Source organism: Oncorhynchus mykiss, chromosome 19, assembly GCF_057628025.1.
Source record: "Oncorhynchus mykiss isolate SJ-2025 chromosome 19, ASM5762802v1, whole genome shotgun sequence".
Taxonomy (NCBI): domain Eukaryota; kingdom Metazoa; phylum Chordata; class Actinopteri; order Salmoniformes; family Salmonidae; genus Oncorhynchus; species Oncorhynchus mykiss.
This window is the reverse complement of record NC_143040.1, coordinates 23,243,764-23,261,989: the sequence shown is the minus strand read 5'-3', so window position 1 is coordinate 23,261,989 and position 18,226 is coordinate 23,243,764. Positions and strand designations below refer to the sequence as shown.

Here is an 18,226-nt window from a genome sequence, read left to right as displayed (position 1 = left end):
TGTCCCATTGTGCACTAGAGACTCCTGTGGCAGGCCAGACGCAATGCACGCTGACATGTTGCCAGGTGTACGATGTTTCCTCTGACACATTGGTGCAGCTTGGCTGGGTTGTGTTTCGGAGGATGCACGGCTCTCCCGAGTCCATAAAGGAGTTGCAGCGAAGGGACAAGACTAACTACCAACTGGATATCACAAAATTGGGGAGAAGTATCCTAAGAAGCCAATAAGTGGCAACATGGGAGCTGGAAATAGCAGTCTGTTAGTGACCTCTACTGGTCAGGGCTATAGTCCAAGAACACCTGGGGTGTATTCATTACAAAACGTTTTGTTTTTGCAACAGAAACCATTTACTCAAACGTTTAACAAATTCAGTTCGTTCCCTTTCCGTTTTTGTTACATTTGGTTCTTAAACAGTTTCGCAAGACTTGAATACAACCTAGGTGTGGGAGCTTGAAGAGACAACAGGCCCTAAGACAACCGACATGGGTGGAACTAGCTGGAGAAGACTACCCAGAACAGAGTGCTCTGTGGGGAGAGGCGTCGTCGCTAGCCTATGCAAGAGCTAGATTCTACCAGATGCGCTAGCCGACACCCGCGTAGCGGTTGTTTTGCAGGTGTCGGAACTGTGTTAGACGTCAAATCCACAAGCTGCTCACGGCATTATACATATCACATTGCTATTGGCTGCATGGCAGTTTCGCGGGGTTCCTGACTCCTATTTTTACAGCTCATTTCCCACCTTGTGCGTGTGTATGTGGGGGCGCACGTGCGAACACGAATGTGTGATGTCATCTACATTTCAGGCTGACACATTGAGCAAAATAATGCAGAGTTCTATGCGTCATTATTTCTATAGTCTACACTTTCTTTCTCGTTCTGAACTTTTAAAGTGAGTGGGACGGATGTGGCTTCGTGACAATGAATACACGAGCAGCGGCTTACCCATTTGACAGCTCCAACGCAGTTACACCTCCGACATACCGCGTAAATAAGTAATACGATCTGCTATGCAGGTTATCCCCGAATTGATTAACTCGAGCCCATAGTTGTCAAGCAGCTTCAGGTCGAGGTTGGATACATGGCCTTTCTAGCCTAGTCGTATGGGCCAGACGGCTCTCCCTCAGACACGGGTTAGAATCAAATCAGAATGCAAAACACAGCCAAACTCTGGACAGGTCAACTAGACAAAAAGGCCACACTTCTGATCTTTACCACAACTCACATTTAGCTTTCATCTAAATTGTGCAGAGGGATATTAATGTCCGAAACTTCTAAAATTGTCATGAATAAGAGAACATGATCAAACACAATCCTCAATATCAATACATTATCAAAATAAGTTCTACAGTAAACATGTTTTGTTTGTTTTTAATACAAGAAAGAAAAGCATTATACATACGACCAGCTGAGAAACTCCAGAGGTTGTCCTACAATTTTAAAACAGTAACAGGTGACTGTACTCGTATCAACACTGCCATTGAAGAACACATTCACAGCAGTCTGATAAACAAACCAGAAAAACATTTATACATCCTTCCTTCTGAAGGAATTTTAGAAATGACCTTATCAACTAAGCATCAAGGAAATATGTGTTAAATTCAAAACAAGTTAAAAAACCATTGAAACATTTGCAGTTTCAGGACACGGGTGGCCATACAGGTAAGATGGATCAACTATTAGTCGATTACACATTCCTATCCCGCAGACACGGAACATTTAAGAGTTCTTGAGTCATTCATCTTTTAAATATCAATCATTGTAATATTGACAATTCCACAGCAACCCTACCAAATTAAGTACAGACCACCTATGCTTGTCCCAGATCCCCGATGACATCACTTGGCTTTCTTCTGGCATCATGGAAAGCTGCCAATGGCCTCCTGCCCATCTTCCACATCTATCTTCTCTTGGTCCCTCCAAAGCCTGACAAAAAAAAAGGAATCAGAAAGCCACCCTAAGAAAAACTCCCGTAGAGGCAGGACGTGGGACAGAGTAACTGTGTGGAACTGAGAATAACTTCATGAAGGAGTCATACAAACATATGATATACTGTATCCACACAAACGTTAATATTTTAGACGTCTATGATTTTACAGTAATTCACAATTTGTCAAGATGACTTGACTGATTTGACTAAATTGGTTCAGTTTATAAAACCACACATCAGTAAGTACGTACATAGATGCTCTGGCTACATTAGTTATAGTAGTTGGGCAGCAGTACCTGAAGCCGCGCGTGTTCCGGTGCTAGGGGCTGGGGTCGGTGGTGATCTGGGTGCAGAGTAGTTGGAGTGGGTGTTTGTGTACGGCGTCTGGCTTCTACAATAAACAAGGACATGAAAAAAAACACGACCAACAACTTTAGCTGAAAATCTGAGTAAAAAAATATATTTTTTAAATGTCTAGTGATTGTCATGTTGGGCTCCCGAGTGGCACAGCGGTCTAAGGTAGTGCATCTCAGTGCAAGGGGCGTCACTGCAGTCCCTGGTTCGAATCCAGGCTGCATCACATCCGGCTGTAATTGGGAGACCCATAGGGCGGCGCACAATTGGCCCAGCGTTGTCCGGGTTTGGCCGACAATGTAAATAAGAATTTGTTCTTAACTGACTTACCTAGTTAAAAAAAATGAAATGTCCTACCCTTTCTCTAAGCCGACACTACCTGCCCATCCCTGTATAACCAATCCTTCCCCAAGAAGGGTCAACGACACCGTATCATGCCAAACCAAAAGATATGCACACACCAGTGTTTCCCAGCTCCAGTCGAGTGCCCCAAACAGCACACATTTTTTGTAGCCCCAGACAAGCACACCTGATTCAACTTGTCAACTAATCATCAAGCCCTCAATGAGTTGCGTCTGTCCAGGGCTACAACATAAATGTTTGCTGTTGGGAGGACTGGAGTTCAGAAATACTGGATTACACCACTGACCTTTGGCTCCCAAACAGATAACCGAGGACTCCTCCTGTCCCCATCCCAGTCCAGAAACTATTCCCAGTTCCTCTAGCAGCACGGGCCCCTGCAAAGTGCTGCTGCTGCTGTCCACTGTAGTCACTGCGGAACCCGTACCCAGGGTTGGCACCATAGCCAGCAGAACCAGCATATCCTCCGGCAGAACCGGGGAACCCAGAAGCACCGGGGAACCCGGAAGCACCTGGGTAACCTGAAGAGGAACCTTGGATAGAGAAAGATTCCATTTATGATCGGTGACAGCCTGGTCCCAGATCAGTTTGTGCCATCTTGCCAACTCCTATGGTCATGCCAATTGGCAATACAGCACAAACTGATCTAGGACCAGGCTACATACCTGAACCATAAATAAAAGCAAGGGTGTGTAAGCCGACGGCGTAGGTGTTTAAACTTTAGCCTACCTGTGAAGTCTGGCTTGAATCCAGGAGGTGGTGGCCCATGGGGATTGTGGGTATTGGAGCCGTTATCAGGGAACTGCCCGTCTTGTCCTAGATTTGTCGGTCCACTCAGGAAAAGCTTGTACACACCATAGGCCAGAAACAAGAGCAGAGCGACTACCACTAACCCACTGGAATTTCCTTCCCCTGTTGAACTCTGTTGTCTGTTGTTGCTATGGTGATGCTGGTTGTTGTTGTCTGAAGAACCCTTGAAGAAGCTGGAAGCGAAGTCACTGAAGCCACCTGAGAAATCATGGTTTTGTTCAATGGTATCAAACGGAAGAAAACGTACAGAAACAGGGAGGGAACTTATCCAATAAGACAATCGTTATTGTTTTCCGTCCCATAACGTTGTGAAACATTTCACAACGCTGTGTACTAACCACCCACCTGTTGAGCCATGTGAGCCCCCCTTGTGCCTCCTCTTGCCTTCCTCAGTCAGCTCCAGTGAGTACTCCAGTCCACACGAGCCCTTCAGTATGTAGGCATCATCTGGATGGCTGAATCCCTCACAGCTGACCTCTATCCGACCAAATTTGTAGGCGTTGTCCATGTCTGTTTTGCACTCCCACTGAAAGTGAAACAAGGATCTGTGCCATCTTGCCAACAGTAATTGGGCTAGATCTGGGAGCAGGCCTAATGTGTTACACCCTTTTCCTCTATCTGCAAGTGTTCAGTCTTACCTGCGCGTCGACTCCGTCCCAGCCTTTGTTTTTGCATTGAACCACTTCAGGAATGAAGGATCCACAGCCGGCTGAGCCTCCAACACACTGCAGCTGAGGTACAGCACTACTGCGTCTGGCAGTGGTGTACTTGCCCTTGTACAGGGTGAGTACCTGCACGTCTCGGAGCAAAACACTACCTGGAGCTGTATAGAGAGGAATCATTATTCTCCATTCCAGGCATTATAAGGCTAAGCAAATAGGCTGATGAAAAACGTATGGCAAATTGGCAATCTTCAACAACTTAGGTGTAGAATATGTTCATAATATAATGTTGCCTGAGCCTCCCTTGTATGCATTCTGGATCTTTGATCTTTACGGCACAAAAGCAAAAGACCCGCAGCTATTCTTTATCATGAAAACTAATATCCACCTGCTTAGCTAGCCATTTCTGAAATTGGTACAACGAGCAAGAACCATAGATATTTTAGATATAATTTTGTAGCCTAAACGTTTTGCAAGAAAGAGAACTAGATTCTAGAAAGTGAAAAGCTATTATGCGGAAATAAACACTGGCCTTCATTCCAACTTCTGATGTGAGCTACAGAGAGGAAAAACAAAACGATTTGAAGCAATCCCTTCATCGTTGGTATTCTTCCACCAAATCCTTCAGGCGTCGTGGTGTGTAGTCAGTTGTAAATGCTAATTTGAACAATATCCTGGGAAGAAAAAATAGATAAATTTACTCGACTGATGAGACAACGTCCGGGTGTAACGTCATCTGTTTTGAGCAGGAATGAGCCAATCACGAGCAAGCACGACAGTGCTATTACGTTCATTGCTCCGTGGCGCCCTCTAGCGTACATATCTAGGTGGCTAATGATGGAAGAGAGGATTATAGTAATGTGATGTACTTTTAGGCCAGGCTAATGGAGATAGTTTTTATCCAGATTACTTTCCTTTTTTGTCCATATAGTCTTGCTCAATGGGTTCTTCAAAATTGGATGTGATATAAGCCCAATGTTCATATGATTGGAATTAATACCAAATATGTACTTGATAAATGTGAAATCAAAAATACTCTGACAAGGTTGTTTGTTTCAGTTATCAATATAATGCATTGTCATGAATACAAAGTGTTACGTTTGGGGCAAATCCAATTAACACATTACTGAGTACCACACTCCATATTTTCGAGCTGCATCATGTTATGGGTATGCTTGTAATTGTTAAGGACTGGTAAGTTTTTCAGGATAAAAATTTAACAGAATTGAGCTAAGCACAGGCAAAATAGAAGAAAAACTGGTTCAGTCTGCTTTCCACCAGACACTGGGAGATGTGTTTTAGGTAATACTTTAGTGCCCTGTTAGAAACAGGCTGCATGTTTTGGAATATTTGTATTCTGTACAGCAGTGGAGGCTGCTGAGGGGAGGGAGGAAGGTTCACAATAATGGCTGGAATGGCATCAAACACATCAGATATTTGGTTTCCATGTGGTTGATACCGCTCCATTCGAGCTATTATTTGGGGCGGCAGGCAGCCTAGTGGTTAGAGCGTTGGACCGAAAGGTTGCAAGATCGAATCCCCGAGCGGACAAGGTAAAAATCTGTTGTTCTGCCCCTGAACAGGCAGTTAACCCACTTTTCCTAGGCTGTCATTGAAAATACGAATTTGTTCTTAACTGACTTGTCTAGTTAAATAAAAGGTAAAAAAAAAAAAAAAGCCATCATGAGCCATCCTCCCGGCTTCCTTCTTTTCATTAGGACAACAATACTAACCTAATTGACATATCACACATCCTACCATTAAACTCACCATTGGCCTCATGGTGAAATCCTTGTGCGGTTTCCTTCCTCTCCGGCAACCAAGTTAGGCAAGACGCCAGTATCTTTGTAGTGACTGGGTGTATTGATACACCATCCAAAGGGTAATTAATAACTGCACCTTGCTCAAAGAGATATTCAATGTCTGCTTTTTGTTGTTGTAACCATCTACCAATAAGTGTCCTTCTTTGCGAGGCATTGGAAAACCTCCCAGGTCTCTGTGGTTGAATCGATGTTTGAAAATCACTGCTCGACTGAGGGACCTTACAGATAATTGTATGTGTGGGGTACAGAGATTAGGTAGTCATTCAACAATCATGTTAAACACTATTATTGCAAACAAAGTGAGTCCATGCAACTTGTGATTTATTAAGCACATACTCCTGAACTTATTTAGGCTTGCCATAACAAAAGGGGTTGAATACTTATTGACTCAAGACATCAGCTTTTCATCTTTAATTAATTTGTAAAAAATAAATCGAAAAACATAATTCCACTTTGACATTATGGGGTATTGCGTGTAGGCCAGTGAAAAACAATCTATTTAATCCATTTTAAAATCTGGCTGTAACACAATCAAATGTGGAAAAAGTCAAGGGGTGTGAATTCTTTCTGAAGGCACTGTAAGTCAGTTGTATAAAACATATTTGATATCAGTGTGTCTCTAAACTAGCTGATCATCAGCAGGGAAACAGTGAGTTAACATTTGAACCATCCATACGTTGCTAATTAAAAAGGTCCGGAGGGGGTATGTCTGTACAGAACCAAAACATAAATAATACAAACACAAAAAAATAAATAAAAACAGGAAAAATAAAGTCCAAACTTTTCCGCCTACCCACAATACAAATCCATGTTTATCTTCCTGGTTGATATTGTGAGGCAACATTGTATTGGTAAACTAAACGGACGTGAACACATTTGATTGGAAGTGCCATATATATGTTGAGTCCAGGTGTAGCTATGCAAACTAAGTACGATACCACAGATACTGTTTATGCTCACAGTTCAATCAGATGTTGGCTCCTGTTCAAGCGTTTCAGAGTAAGGGTGCTGACCTAGAATCAGGTCCCCCTTCTTATTCATTATGAATTAAAAGTCAAAACTGATCCTAGATCAGCACGCCTACTCTGAGAAGTGCTTTGAATACCAGCCTTGTTGTTCCTTAGCTATTAGCTGTTAAAGGCAAAGTAAAAACAATACTGTTTGTTCTCTGGTTTACAGACACACAAACAAAACATTAGATACAAAATAATGAGAAGAAACCACAAAGGTCAATCATTGTCCTATGATTTAGAAAAATAGAGCAGGAGACTCCTTGGAGAAATAATAAATATAATGAATTACTGGAGTACAACACATTATTATACAAAGAAACTGATGTATACTGAATATTATAGCTTTCGTGTCTATGATAAAATACAAAAAAAAGTATTGATTTGACTTTGTCTGAAATGCCACCCTGTTTTCTATATAGCCCATTGCTTTTGACCAGGGCCCATAGGGCTCTGTGCTTTTGACCAGGGCCCACAGGGCTCTGTGCTTTTGACCAGGGCCCACAGGGCTCTGTGCTTTTGACCAGGGCCCACAGGGCTCTGTGCTTTTGACCAGGGCCCACGGGGCTCTGTGCTTTTGACCAGGGCCCACGGGGCTCTGTGCTTTTGACCAAGGCCCCATAGGGCTCTGTGCTTTTGACCAGGGCCCACAGGGCTCTGTGCTTTTGACCAGGGCCCACAGGGCTCTGTGCTTTTGACCAAGGCCCCATAGGGCTCTGTGCTTTTGACCAGGGCCCACAGGGCTCTGTGCTTTTGACCAAGGCCCCATAGGGCTCTGGGTCAAAAGTAGTGGACCACATAGAGAATAAGGTGCTATTTCGAACCCTTAAACACTGGAAGGCTGGAAATGACATGATTTGGGTCCAGTATGTTTCCTGCATGGTATTTTCTCTAGTCCAGAGAACCTATCTGTAACAAAAGGCATTAACACAGAGGTTTTATGTTCATCCTTTGAATAAATACTTCATCCGTTGGGAAACAGGTGGGAAAGGAAAACCAATCTCACAAATGAAGTTGCAGAGTGAATTACAAAATAGCCTGGTCCCAGATCAGTTTGTGCAAAAACATATCCTGGACCAGGCTAGTAACTGACAAAACATTGAACTATAAAATTGAGACTAGAGCCCAGCGAACGCAGTAATAATTAGCGTTGCGGCGGGTCGGTGTAAAAAGCATGAAGCCACAGAACAGTATCAGTGCAGTATCTCAGAGATAGATAGAAGTGGAAAAGCGGTTACATTACATTCACAAGGTGTATGTTTGTTTTGTTCTGGTATGAGAGAGAGAAAAAAATAGCAGAGCACCAGCTTTGGACAGAAGACATTATATATGATATACTGTAGTAGGTCGCCTTCTCTCTCTCACATACGCACACTTAGCTAACACTGATGCCCAATAACAAATCAACCCATAGCCCCTACCCACTATACACCTCTGGAGATCAGAGAGGATTGGATACATGGAAGAAATACAGTGAACATGCCATCTAGACTAGCAGAAGGTAGTGTCGTTATTACCATATAACTTACACCTATCCCATCCTGTTAGATCTCCATAAATGTGTAGGGGATCGGGGGTTGATTTGGGACTTAGACTCGCTCAATCAACCCCGCACCCTGCCCTGTGATGTAGTTCCACCACAGGACACCAGAGGGCGACAAACACACACACACGCACACACTATAAAACTGTACAGAAAAATCACAAGCAGAATACAAGTACCAAAACAACTCTATTTTGGGTTTTCTCCTGATACAAGAAAGCCATTACTTAGTTTCTTTTTTCTTATTTTTTTTTACAAGACATTATTCAATTACAACTTATTATACAAATGCATAAACTATAGTGTACAAACTATTCGATTGTTTTCATTCAAAGTAACTACACCATTAAAACTCTGCTATAAAAAGTTTGAAAAATACTTCATTGTGTCACAATGTAATCATACATCGTCAGCTGGTAGGGATGGTATATTGATCTTAGCGCGTGTGAAGTAGGCCATCTTCTCCCTGCAAAGAGAGAAGAAATGGCTATCAATCAAGCTAATGTATTTATATAACCCTTTTTACACCAGCAGTTGTTCACAAAGTGCTTTTACAGTAACCTGACCATCAAGGCCTATCAGGATGGAGCATAACAAGTTCAGAGACTATAGCCTGTTTATACCTGATTCTAACATGATCTTGTTCACATTCTGATTGTGCCCACATTTTCTTCTGACAGGTGTAGACGATTAAAAGACGTAGTGGGATCAGATCTTAGAAGTGTAAACGAGATCGGGGTCACGATCGGGATATGAACAGGACAAAGGACGCATGTTAACGGAAGGTATAAATGGGGCTTATATGACCAGTAGGATCAGTTACCCAAGATGGCGAGACAAGATACAAAACAGTTCAAACCCTATGGTCAAATAGTTGTCCATAAAGGCATAAGGGCTGGACGGAGGGATCTGTGTCACCTGAAAGACTGGACCTGCAGGGGGACCTTCTGGCTCTGCTCTCTCAGCCGACACACGTCTTTGGAGGCCCTCCTCATCAGCTTCTCAGCCCGCTGCTCCTGACGCTGCTGCTCCTTAGACTGCTCCGCCTGGGACAGAGGGAGACAAGAGAAAGTTTTCATTGAAGGAGACTGGAGAGAGAATTCCATAAAAGTGAGCGCAACAAAGTATTTCACTTCAGTTGCTCTGAAATGCAGGATACTGTGTCTTCCGACTGATGTGGATTCTGCAAATTAATGGTTTCATTCTTTATGCAAAATCTTACTCATCAAGTTGCGACCTGGGCAACGTTTTATTTATTTTAAAAGGGTCACTTCAGGTGGAAGCGAACGGCACCAGATTATACAGCCATTAAGTCTCTTCAGTGCCTAATCAAGCTTGAGAGAGAACCTGGGGCCAGAGGCCTGGCATTAACTGCCGTTAGCTGCTATTAGCGAGAGTGGCTGATGATGGCATGGTAGAGTGCCTGGAGGGGCATAAGGGGGTATAAGGTATCCTTACACAAGCCATCAGATCCCGAGTGCCATTCAGACCATTGCAAAACATTGTGATGTCGAGTGGCCTAATCATCTCACAGCTGGAAATGAGCTGTGTGCATGCATGTGCATACTGTATCTATCACACGTTTATCCAGCCACGTGCCTGTCTCTCGGCCTGCTCCAGCAGCCTGTGAAACCGGTGGTCGTGCAGAACGGACCCAGGCAGCGCCGTCTCTCCCCGAGCCTTCAGGGCCTCCAGGTGGGCCCTCAGGTCCCTCAGGGCCTGGAGCTCGTCGTTCAGACGGCTCTGGCGCGTTCGCGAAGCCTGGAGGGCCAGCTCCAAGTCCAGGGAGGTCCGGGTGTTTGTCTCCCCGGCTCCGCCACGCCTCCGCACCACCACCGGCTGGCACAGGGTCTGAGGGAGGGAGAGAGAATGAAAGAGCAATGCAGAAATATTTGGTTCCTTATACTGCACATTGTTTATTTTTAATAATACTTTTATTATTTTCCAATAAAAAAAAATAAGACAAAGATACATTGACATTCATTGTAGTGTTGAATGGAATGGCATATCTAGAGGACATAACAAAACTTAACTCATAAATACAAAAAATGAAAAATCCTACTAGGTGGTATTATAAGAAGACAGTATATAGTCATTACAAGCAGTGTAGTTAAACCCCAAATAAGTATTGAGTGGAGTACAACACAGAGCAGCAGCAGACCATCAACCCAGTTATGAAGCGGGACGAGACCATTTATCCAGCATCGGCTGACATATTACCAGCAGCATACCACTGCTGGCTTGCTTCTGAAGCTAAGCAGGGTTGGTCTTGGTCAGTTCCTGGATGGGAGACCAGATGCTGCTGGAAGTGGTGTTGGAGGGCCAGTAGGAGGCACTCTTTCCTCTGGTCTAAAAAAAAATATCCCAATGCCCCAGGGCAGTGATTGGGGACACTGCCCTGTGTAGGGTGCCGTCTTTCGGATGGGATGTTAAACGGGTGTCCTGACTCTCTGAGGTCATTAAAGATCCCATGGCACTTATCGTAAGAGTAGGGGTGTTAACCCCGGTGTCCTGGCTAAATTCCCAATCTGGCCCTCAAACCATCATGGTCACCTAATAATCCCCAGTTTACAATTGGCTCATTAATCCCCTGTAACTATTCCCCAGGTCGTTGCTGCAAATGAGAATGTGTTCTCAGTCAACTTACCTGGTAAAATAACGAATAAATAAATAAAATAAATATTCTGTAAGACATTGGACTGGAATATACTGCACATTGTTGAAGAACATTCTCAACATTGCTCTTCAGATTATGATGAGTTTCATGCTACTTATTGCAACGATCTGGTGCTCCTTTGCCTGATGTAAATGTCCCCCTTTATTGGCCAAATCACCACCATGAAGTTAACCGAAACCAAATGCAAGATAAAGAGAGGACACATGTTAAACTCACCCTCTTAACCCTTAGGCTGCGTCTCTCCGAGGTGTTCCGGACAAACGGGCACTTTTTGGATAATGTGGAGCTGTCGCTATCGCTCCGGTTCAACTGTAAGAAGGAGAGATGGAGAGAGGGAAGAGAGGGGGAAGAATAGAGAATAGGAACATCCACTGGTGTTAAGTCTGGGAAAGCTCTGTGGTAGTTTGGTCTGGGATTGGGGTGTGTGTGTGTGTGTATTACAACCCACTCACCCTGCAGATGTACTGGTTGCGCTCCCCAGGGGAGAAGGTTTGAGACCTCATGATCATACTGTTCCGTACGAAGCCTCTCTGAGCGCTGCGTGGTCCTGGTCCCAGGCTGGGTCTGTCTTTAGGCCTCACCGCCATACCACACATCTCTGTGTTCGTCTCCGCATCCACCTGGAGAAGGTTTGAGTATATTACAGCTACAGAGATGTGGGTTCACCAAATAAAAGTGGACTTTTTGAAGTGTGTGTGTGTCTAGATCTAACGGCTCTGGGTTCCACATTAAACACACCTCTCGAGGCCAGATTTCTCCATTCAGCCGGGTGTGTGTGTGTGTGTGTCAGAGCTCACGCAGCTTACCAGCGTTGGTCCTTCATTTGCCTGAGGGATTCTCTCTTTATATCTCCTCTCCTCCTCTTCCTCTCTGGTTGGCTCTTCTCGACACTCCTCCTCCGGCTCTTCCCCTCTGTACGCCTGCCCAGAGCCAGCAAACTTCGTCTCCGCCTTGACAGAATCTTTCCTCTCCTCCTCTTCTTCCTCCTCCAGTCCGAGGACCAGTTGAGCGCTGTCCTCTCCCAGCATGCTCAGCCTGTCATGAGAGGAGAGGTCAGGGTCAGCCAGAGGTCAGGGTCAGCAACCTGTCCATTCAAAATGTTACGGTGTGTGCTCACAGCGAGAACATTTTTATGTTTGAGTAAAATGTTGATGTAGCCATGTTGCACGTCTTGAAAGCAAGAGTGACACGTCGTTTTGCGAGAGGAAAATGTCTCCCGAAGATGTTAAAAAAGAGAATTCAATTCATTTTAAATGTTTAATTGAATATTAAAACATACAATCTACCACCTGCAGTAAAGCCACTCAACATTTACATTCCATTCAGTCATCTTACCGTCTCCCATCCAGAGCGACCCGCAGGATCAACCAGGGCCAAGCGCCCTGCCCAAGGTCACGTCGACAGACCTCCCGCCAAGTCAAAAGGTGTTTGTAATGATTATAAAGTGTCATCTGTGAGGGACGGGTCAGTACCATTGGTCTCTGTCCATCCCCAGGTGGCTCCACCTCTCCACCTGTGGTGTGTGTGTGTGTGTGTGTGTGTGTATGTGTGTGTATTGAAAATAATGGTGTTTGTAATGGTAGTAAAGTGTCATCTGTGAGGGACAGTGGGTCAGTACCATTGTGTGTGTGTGTATTGAAAATAATGGTGTTTGTAATGGTAGTAAAGTGTCATCTGTGAGGGACAGTGGGTCAGTACCATTGTGTGTGTGTGTGTGTGTATTGAAAATAATGGTGTTTGTAATGGTAGTAAAGTGTCATCTGTGAGGGACGGGTCAGTACCATTGTGTGTGTGTGTGTGTATTGAAAATAATGGTGTTTGTAATGGTAGTAAAGTGTCATCTGTGAGGGACGGGTCAGTACCATTGGTGTCTGTCCATCCCCAGGTGGCTCTACCTCTCCACCTGTGGTGTGTGTGTGTGTGTGTGTGTGTGTTGTGTGTATTGAAAATAATGGTGTTTGTAATGGTAGTAAAGAGTAGGCTGTGAGGGACAGTGGGTCAGTACCATTGGTGTCCGTCCATGTCCAGCTGGCTCTCTCTCTCCTTCTCCTCCAAGGCCAGCTCCTGTTCCACAGCCTCCAACTCGCTGGAGGTCCTCTGCAGCAGGGCCGACACCGCATCCTGACAACATACACACAACACAATATTGGAACGAGGCACCACTACAGCCTGGGGTTCGATCCCATGCTGTGTCACAGCCAGCCGTGACCAGGAGCCCATTAGGTCGGCGCACAATTTGCCCAGCGGCGTGTGGGTTAGGGTAGGGTTTGGCCACGGGGGGGGGGGGGGGGGGGGGGTTCCTTGGCTCATCGCACTTTAGCGACTCCTTGAGCCGGGCCCCTATCAAGCTGACTTCAGTTGTCAGTTGAACGGTGTTTCCTCCGACACACTGGTGCGGCTGTGTTAAGTGAGCAGTGTGTTGAGAAGCAGCGTGGTTTGGCGGGTCCTGTTTCTGGGGACGCATGGCTCGACCGTCGCCTCTCCCGAGCCCGTTGGGGAGTTGCAGCGATGAGACCAGATCGTAACTACCAATTGGATATCACGAAATTAGGTAGAAAAAAAAGGGGGTAAAATTACAACAACAACTTTCCATTTGACTTTCGTGTGCTGCCATCTGAGGTCGATACAGCTATAGGTGCCTGCAGAGATTGAGGCCTCCACTAGTCATTTCCCCCTCAGTAGAATAGAATGCATATTCTGTATAACATAACCTGCATGCAGCAGTGAATTTGAACTGATCTCCAATCAGAGTGAAGTGGGCATATCCAGAAACATGTAGACTGAGGCAGGCAGTGTCAAGTGGTCTGAAGTGGTGGAGGAGGACTCACCATGTCCACGGGCCCTGCAGGGTGCTGCTCTGGCCCAGGGCCGGGTCTCTCCTGGCTGGCCTCCATCTCTCTGGTCCTCTCACTGGTCAACAGGTTGTACCACACACGGGTCATATCCCCACTCACTGGAAGCTCTCCCAGACTCACATGGGCTCCAGCCTAGCGAGAGAGAGAGGGTCAGGAGAAAGTTCATCGTGCCCATCTTTGGTCACATTCTATACCCTGTCCCAGTCGTAATGGTTGACGCTGTTATAAGCAAGCAATATGTTATTGTGCGGTAAATCTACAGTGGAGGTCCAGTATCAGCTCTGTATTTAGTTAACTGGGTGTTGGTAGGTGCTCAAAGCCTGTTGGTAAGTGCGTTTGTGCGGTGCGTTGTGAACGTACCAGGCAGTCCTCGGTGCCTCCGGGACCCACGGTGCAGGCGTCGACGCGGAGCGTCTTGTGCCGGAGGACGGCGTGCGGCGCGGCCGCCCTGAACACCTCGTTGAACGTCACGCTGTCGGGCAGCGCCACGGGCACCACACGGGTCCTGAACAGACTGCTGACGTCACTGGAAGACGGGAGGAGCGCCACCCGGATGTATCTGTTGGGGGGAAGAGAGTTACACAAAAAAAAATATATTCAATGACATTTCAATGTTGTTGAGGTCATGTCGTCCAATAACAACCTAATACTCCTAAACTCAGAGAGTTAATGTGGAGACCGAGGCAGTAGGTTGAAAAAGTGAACGTGGCCTGGGGACTGTTGGGATAAAGGCTGGTTACCTCTGGTGTGTTGTTTTATTGAGATGTGTGCTCTTCCCTTTCTGCCTGCTGTTCTGTAGCTTCCGGCCAGAGGCCCCAAGCATCTTTGAGGAGTTCTCTCTCTGCTCCAGTTAACATTGACTCAAACACTTCCTGGGAAAAAAAACCTCTCTGCAAGACTCCTCTCCTCTCACCCGCAAACGAACCCCCACACAGCAGACTCATCTGCATATGCATATTTCACAAACTACAAAGGAGCCCAAATTTTCACTCAAATGAGTTGAATGATAATAAGATGAAGGAAGTTTGGTTGAAGAAAGAATAAAACATTTTTTTTTAAACGCGTAGCTACCCCCTGCTAAGTTGCATCATATTTTGGGGGAGATATTCCAGCTGAATATTGAGCGAGGGATTCAAAGGCGTTTCCCCGCTGTTCGATTGGACACAAATGTCTTTTCAAGCCTGGGAACATGAGAGAATGGATTAACTTTTTAATTTTTGTCGGCCATAAAAGAAACAGGAAAAGGGGCTGCTGGTGGGAGAGAAAGCCGCGAGGGGTCTCAATAAATAATAACATGACAGAGCCCACCCACCCCTGCAGAGAGTAGACAAGACACACCTGTGTGATGTAAGGCCAAGTGTGTGTATGTCTGTGTGGGTATGGATGTGTAGGTGTGGATGTGTGTATGGACGTGTGTATGGATGTGTGGATGGATGTGGATGTGTGTATGGATGTGGGGGTGTGTGGATGGATGTGTGTATGGATGTGGGGGTGTGTGGATGGATGTATGGATGTGGATGTGTGTATGGATGTGTGTGTGGATGGATGTGTGTGTGTGTGTGTGGATGGATGTGTGGGTGTGGATGGATGTGGGGGTGTGTGTATGGATGTGGATGTGTGTATGGAAGTATGGATGTGTGGATGGATGTGGATGTGTGTATGGATGTGTGTATGGATGTGTGTATGGATGTGGGGGTGTGTGGATGGATGTGTGTATGGATGTGGGGGGGTGTGGATGGATGTATGGATGTGGATGTGTGTATGGATGTGTGTGTGGATGGATGTGTGGGTGTGGATGTGTGTATGGATGTGTGTATGGATGGATGTGGGGGTGTGTGGATGTGTGTATGGATGTGTGTATGGATGTGTGGGCGGATGTGGATGTGTGTATGGATGTGGATGTGTGGATGTGTGTATGGATGTGTGGGCGGATGTGGATGTGTGTATGGATGTGTGGATGTGTGTATGGATGTGTGGATGGATGGATGGATGCATGTATGGATGGATGCGTGTATGGATGGATGCGTGTGGGGATGGATGCGTGTATGGATGCGTGGGTGTGGATGCGTGGGTGTGGATGTGTGTGTGGATGCGTGGATTTGTGTATGGATGTGTGGATGGATGCGTGGGTGTGGATGTGTGTATGGATGTGTGGATGCGTGGGTGTGTGTATGGATGTGTGTATGGATGTGTGTGGATGTGTGTATGGATGTGTGTATGGGTGGATGGATGTGGATGTATATATGGTTGTGTGGATGGATGTGGGGGTGTGTGTATGGATGTGGATGTGTGTATGGAAGTATGGATGTGTGGATGGATGTGGATGTGTGGATGGATGTGTGGATGCGTGGGTGTGTGTATGGATGTGTGTATGGATGTGTGTGGATGTGTGTATGGATGTGTGTATGGGTGGATGGATGTGGATGTATATATGGTTGTGTGGATGTGTGTATGGATGTGTGTATGGATGTGGATGTGTGTATGGATGTGTGTATGGATGTGTGGATGTGTGTATGGATGTGGATGTGTGTATGGAAGTATGGATGTGTGGATGGATGTGGATGTGTAGGTGTGGATGTGTGTATGGATATGTGTATGGATGGATGTGTGTATGGATGTGGATGTGTGTATGGATGTGTGTATGGATGTGGGGGTGTGTGGATGGATGTATGGATGTGGATGTGTATATGGATGTGTGTGTGTATGGATGTGTGTGGGGGTGTGTGTATGGATGTGGATGTGTGTATGCGTGGGTGTGGATGTGTGTATGGATGTGTGTATGGGTGGATGGATGTGGATGTATGTATGGATGTGTGGATGGATGTGGGGGTGTGTGTATGGATGTGGATGTGTGTATGGAAGTATGGATGTGTGGATGGATGTGGATGTGTGGGTGTGGATGTGTGTATGGATATGTGTATGGATGTGTGTGTGGATGGATGTATGGATGTGGATGTGTGTATGGATGTGTGTGTGGATGGATGTGTGTGTGGATGGATGTGTGTGTGGATGGATGTGGGGGTGTGTGGATGGAAGTATGGATGTGTGGATGGATGTGGATGTGTGGATGTGTGGATGGATGTGGATGTGTGGGTGTGGATGTGTGTATGGATATGTGTATGGATGTGTGTATGGATGTGGATGTGTGTATGGATGTGTGTATGGATGTGTGGATGTGTGTATGGATGTGGATGTGTGTATGGAAGTATGGATGTGTGGATGGATGTGGATGTGTGGGTGTGGATGTGTGTATGGATGTGTGTATGGATGTGGGGGTGTGTGGATGGATGTATGGATGTGGATGTGTGTATGGATGTGTGTGTGTATGGATGTGTGTATGGATGGATGTGGGGGTGTGTGGATGTGTGTATGGATGTGTGGGCGGATGTGGATGTGTGTATGGATGCGTGTATGGATGTGTGGATGGATGCGTGTATGGATGGATGCGTGTATGGATGCGTGTATGAATGGATGCGTGTATGGATGCGTGGGTGTGGATGCGTGGGTGTGGATGCGTGGGTGTGGATGCGTGGATTTGTGTATGGATGTGTGGATGGATGCGTGGGTGTGGATGTGTGTATGGATGTGTGGATGCGTGGGTGTGGATGTGTGTATGGATGTGTGTATGGGTGGATGTGTATGGATGTGTGTATGGATGTGTGGGTGTGGATGTGTGTATGGATGTGTGTATGTGGATGCGTGTATGGATGCGTGGATGTGGATGTGTGTATGGATGCGTGGGTGTGGATGTGTGGGTGTGGATGTGTGTATGGATGCGTGGGTGTGGATGTGTGTATGGGTGGATGTGTATGGATGTGTGGGTGTGGATGTGTGTATGGGTGGATGTGTATGGATGTGTGGGTGTGGATGTGTGTATGGATGTGTGTATGGATGTGTGTGTATGGATGTGTGTATGGATGTGTGCGTGTCTGTGTGGATGCGTGTCTGTGTGGATGCGTGTCTGTGTGGATGCGTGTCTGTGTGGATGCGTGTCTGTGTGGATGCGTGTCTGTGTGGATGCGTGTCTGTGTGGATGCGTGTCTGTGTGGATGCGTGTCTGTGTGGATGCGTGTCTGTGTGGATGCGTGTCTGTGTGGACGCGTGTCTGTGTGGACGCGTGTCTGTGTGGACGCGTGTCTGTGTGGACGCGTGTCTGTGTGGACGCGTGTCTGTGTGGACGCGTGTCTGTGTGGACGCGTGTCTGT

At 46.0% G+C, this 18,226-nt stretch overlaps 2 protein-coding genes across 3 annotated transcripts in view; both read right to left on the bottom strand.

Moving 5' to 3' along the window:
- Positions 1 to 1,352: 1,352 nt before the first annotated feature.
- saraf (store-operated calcium entry-associated regulatory factor) lies at positions 1,353 to 4,915 on the bottom strand. The gene is made up of 7 exons (XM_021573484.3): positions 4,646 to 4,915; positions 4,090 to 4,274; positions 3,797 to 3,977; positions 3,371 to 3,649; positions 2,931 to 3,174; positions 2,224 to 2,318; positions 1,353 to 1,923 (listed from the first exon to the last, which is right to left on the bottom strand). Exons 1-7 carry the CDS (start codon positions 4,710 to 4,712, stop codon positions 1,898 to 1,900), a joined length of 1,077 nt encoding a protein of 358 aa, XP_021429159.3. The 5' UTR covers positions 4,713 to 4,915; the 3' UTR covers positions 1,353 to 1,897.
- A 1,325-nt stretch (positions 4,916 to 6,240) lies between these two features.
- Positions 6,241 to 18,226, bottom strand: part of LOC110498655 (protein WWC2) — a 40,024-nt gene continuing 28,038 nt past the window's right edge. For both annotated transcript variants that reach the window (XM_036954338.2, XM_036954339.2), the window contains exons 16-24: positions 14,382 to 14,580; positions 13,995 to 14,153; positions 13,172 to 13,287; positions 11,973 to 12,201; positions 11,619 to 11,786; positions 11,383 to 11,475; positions 10,089 to 10,340; positions 9,408 to 9,535; positions 6,241 to 8,955 (exon numbers count right to left, since the gene is read on the bottom strand). In XM_036954338.2, the coding sequence (XP_036810233.1) occupies positions 8,889 to 8,955; positions 9,408 to 9,535; positions 10,089 to 10,340; positions 11,383 to 11,475; positions 11,619 to 11,786; positions 11,973 to 12,201; positions 13,172 to 13,287; positions 13,995 to 14,153; positions 14,382 to 14,580 (1,411 nt within the window). In that variant the 3' untranslated portion in view covers positions 6,241 to 8,888. The remainder of the gene's footprint in view (positions 8,956 to 9,407; positions 9,536 to 10,088; positions 10,341 to 11,382; positions 11,476 to 11,618; positions 11,787 to 11,972; positions 12,202 to 13,171; positions 13,288 to 13,994; positions 14,154 to 14,381; positions 14,581 to 18,226) is intronic.

Coding starts and splice junctions, on each gene's coding strand:
- saraf (XM_021573484.3), bottom strand. CDS start 4,712: ATGAAGGGATTGCTTCAAATCGTTTTGTTTTTCCTCTCTGTAGCTCAC. Junction 3,650..3,796: donor GGGCTCACATGGCTCAACAG/GTGGGTGGTTAG, acceptor ATGATTTCTCAG/GTGGCTTCAGTGACTTCGCT. Junction 3,175..3,370: donor ATTCAAGCCAGACTTCACAG/GTAGGCTAAAGT, acceptor TCTCTATCCAAG/GTTCCTCTTCAGGTTACCCA.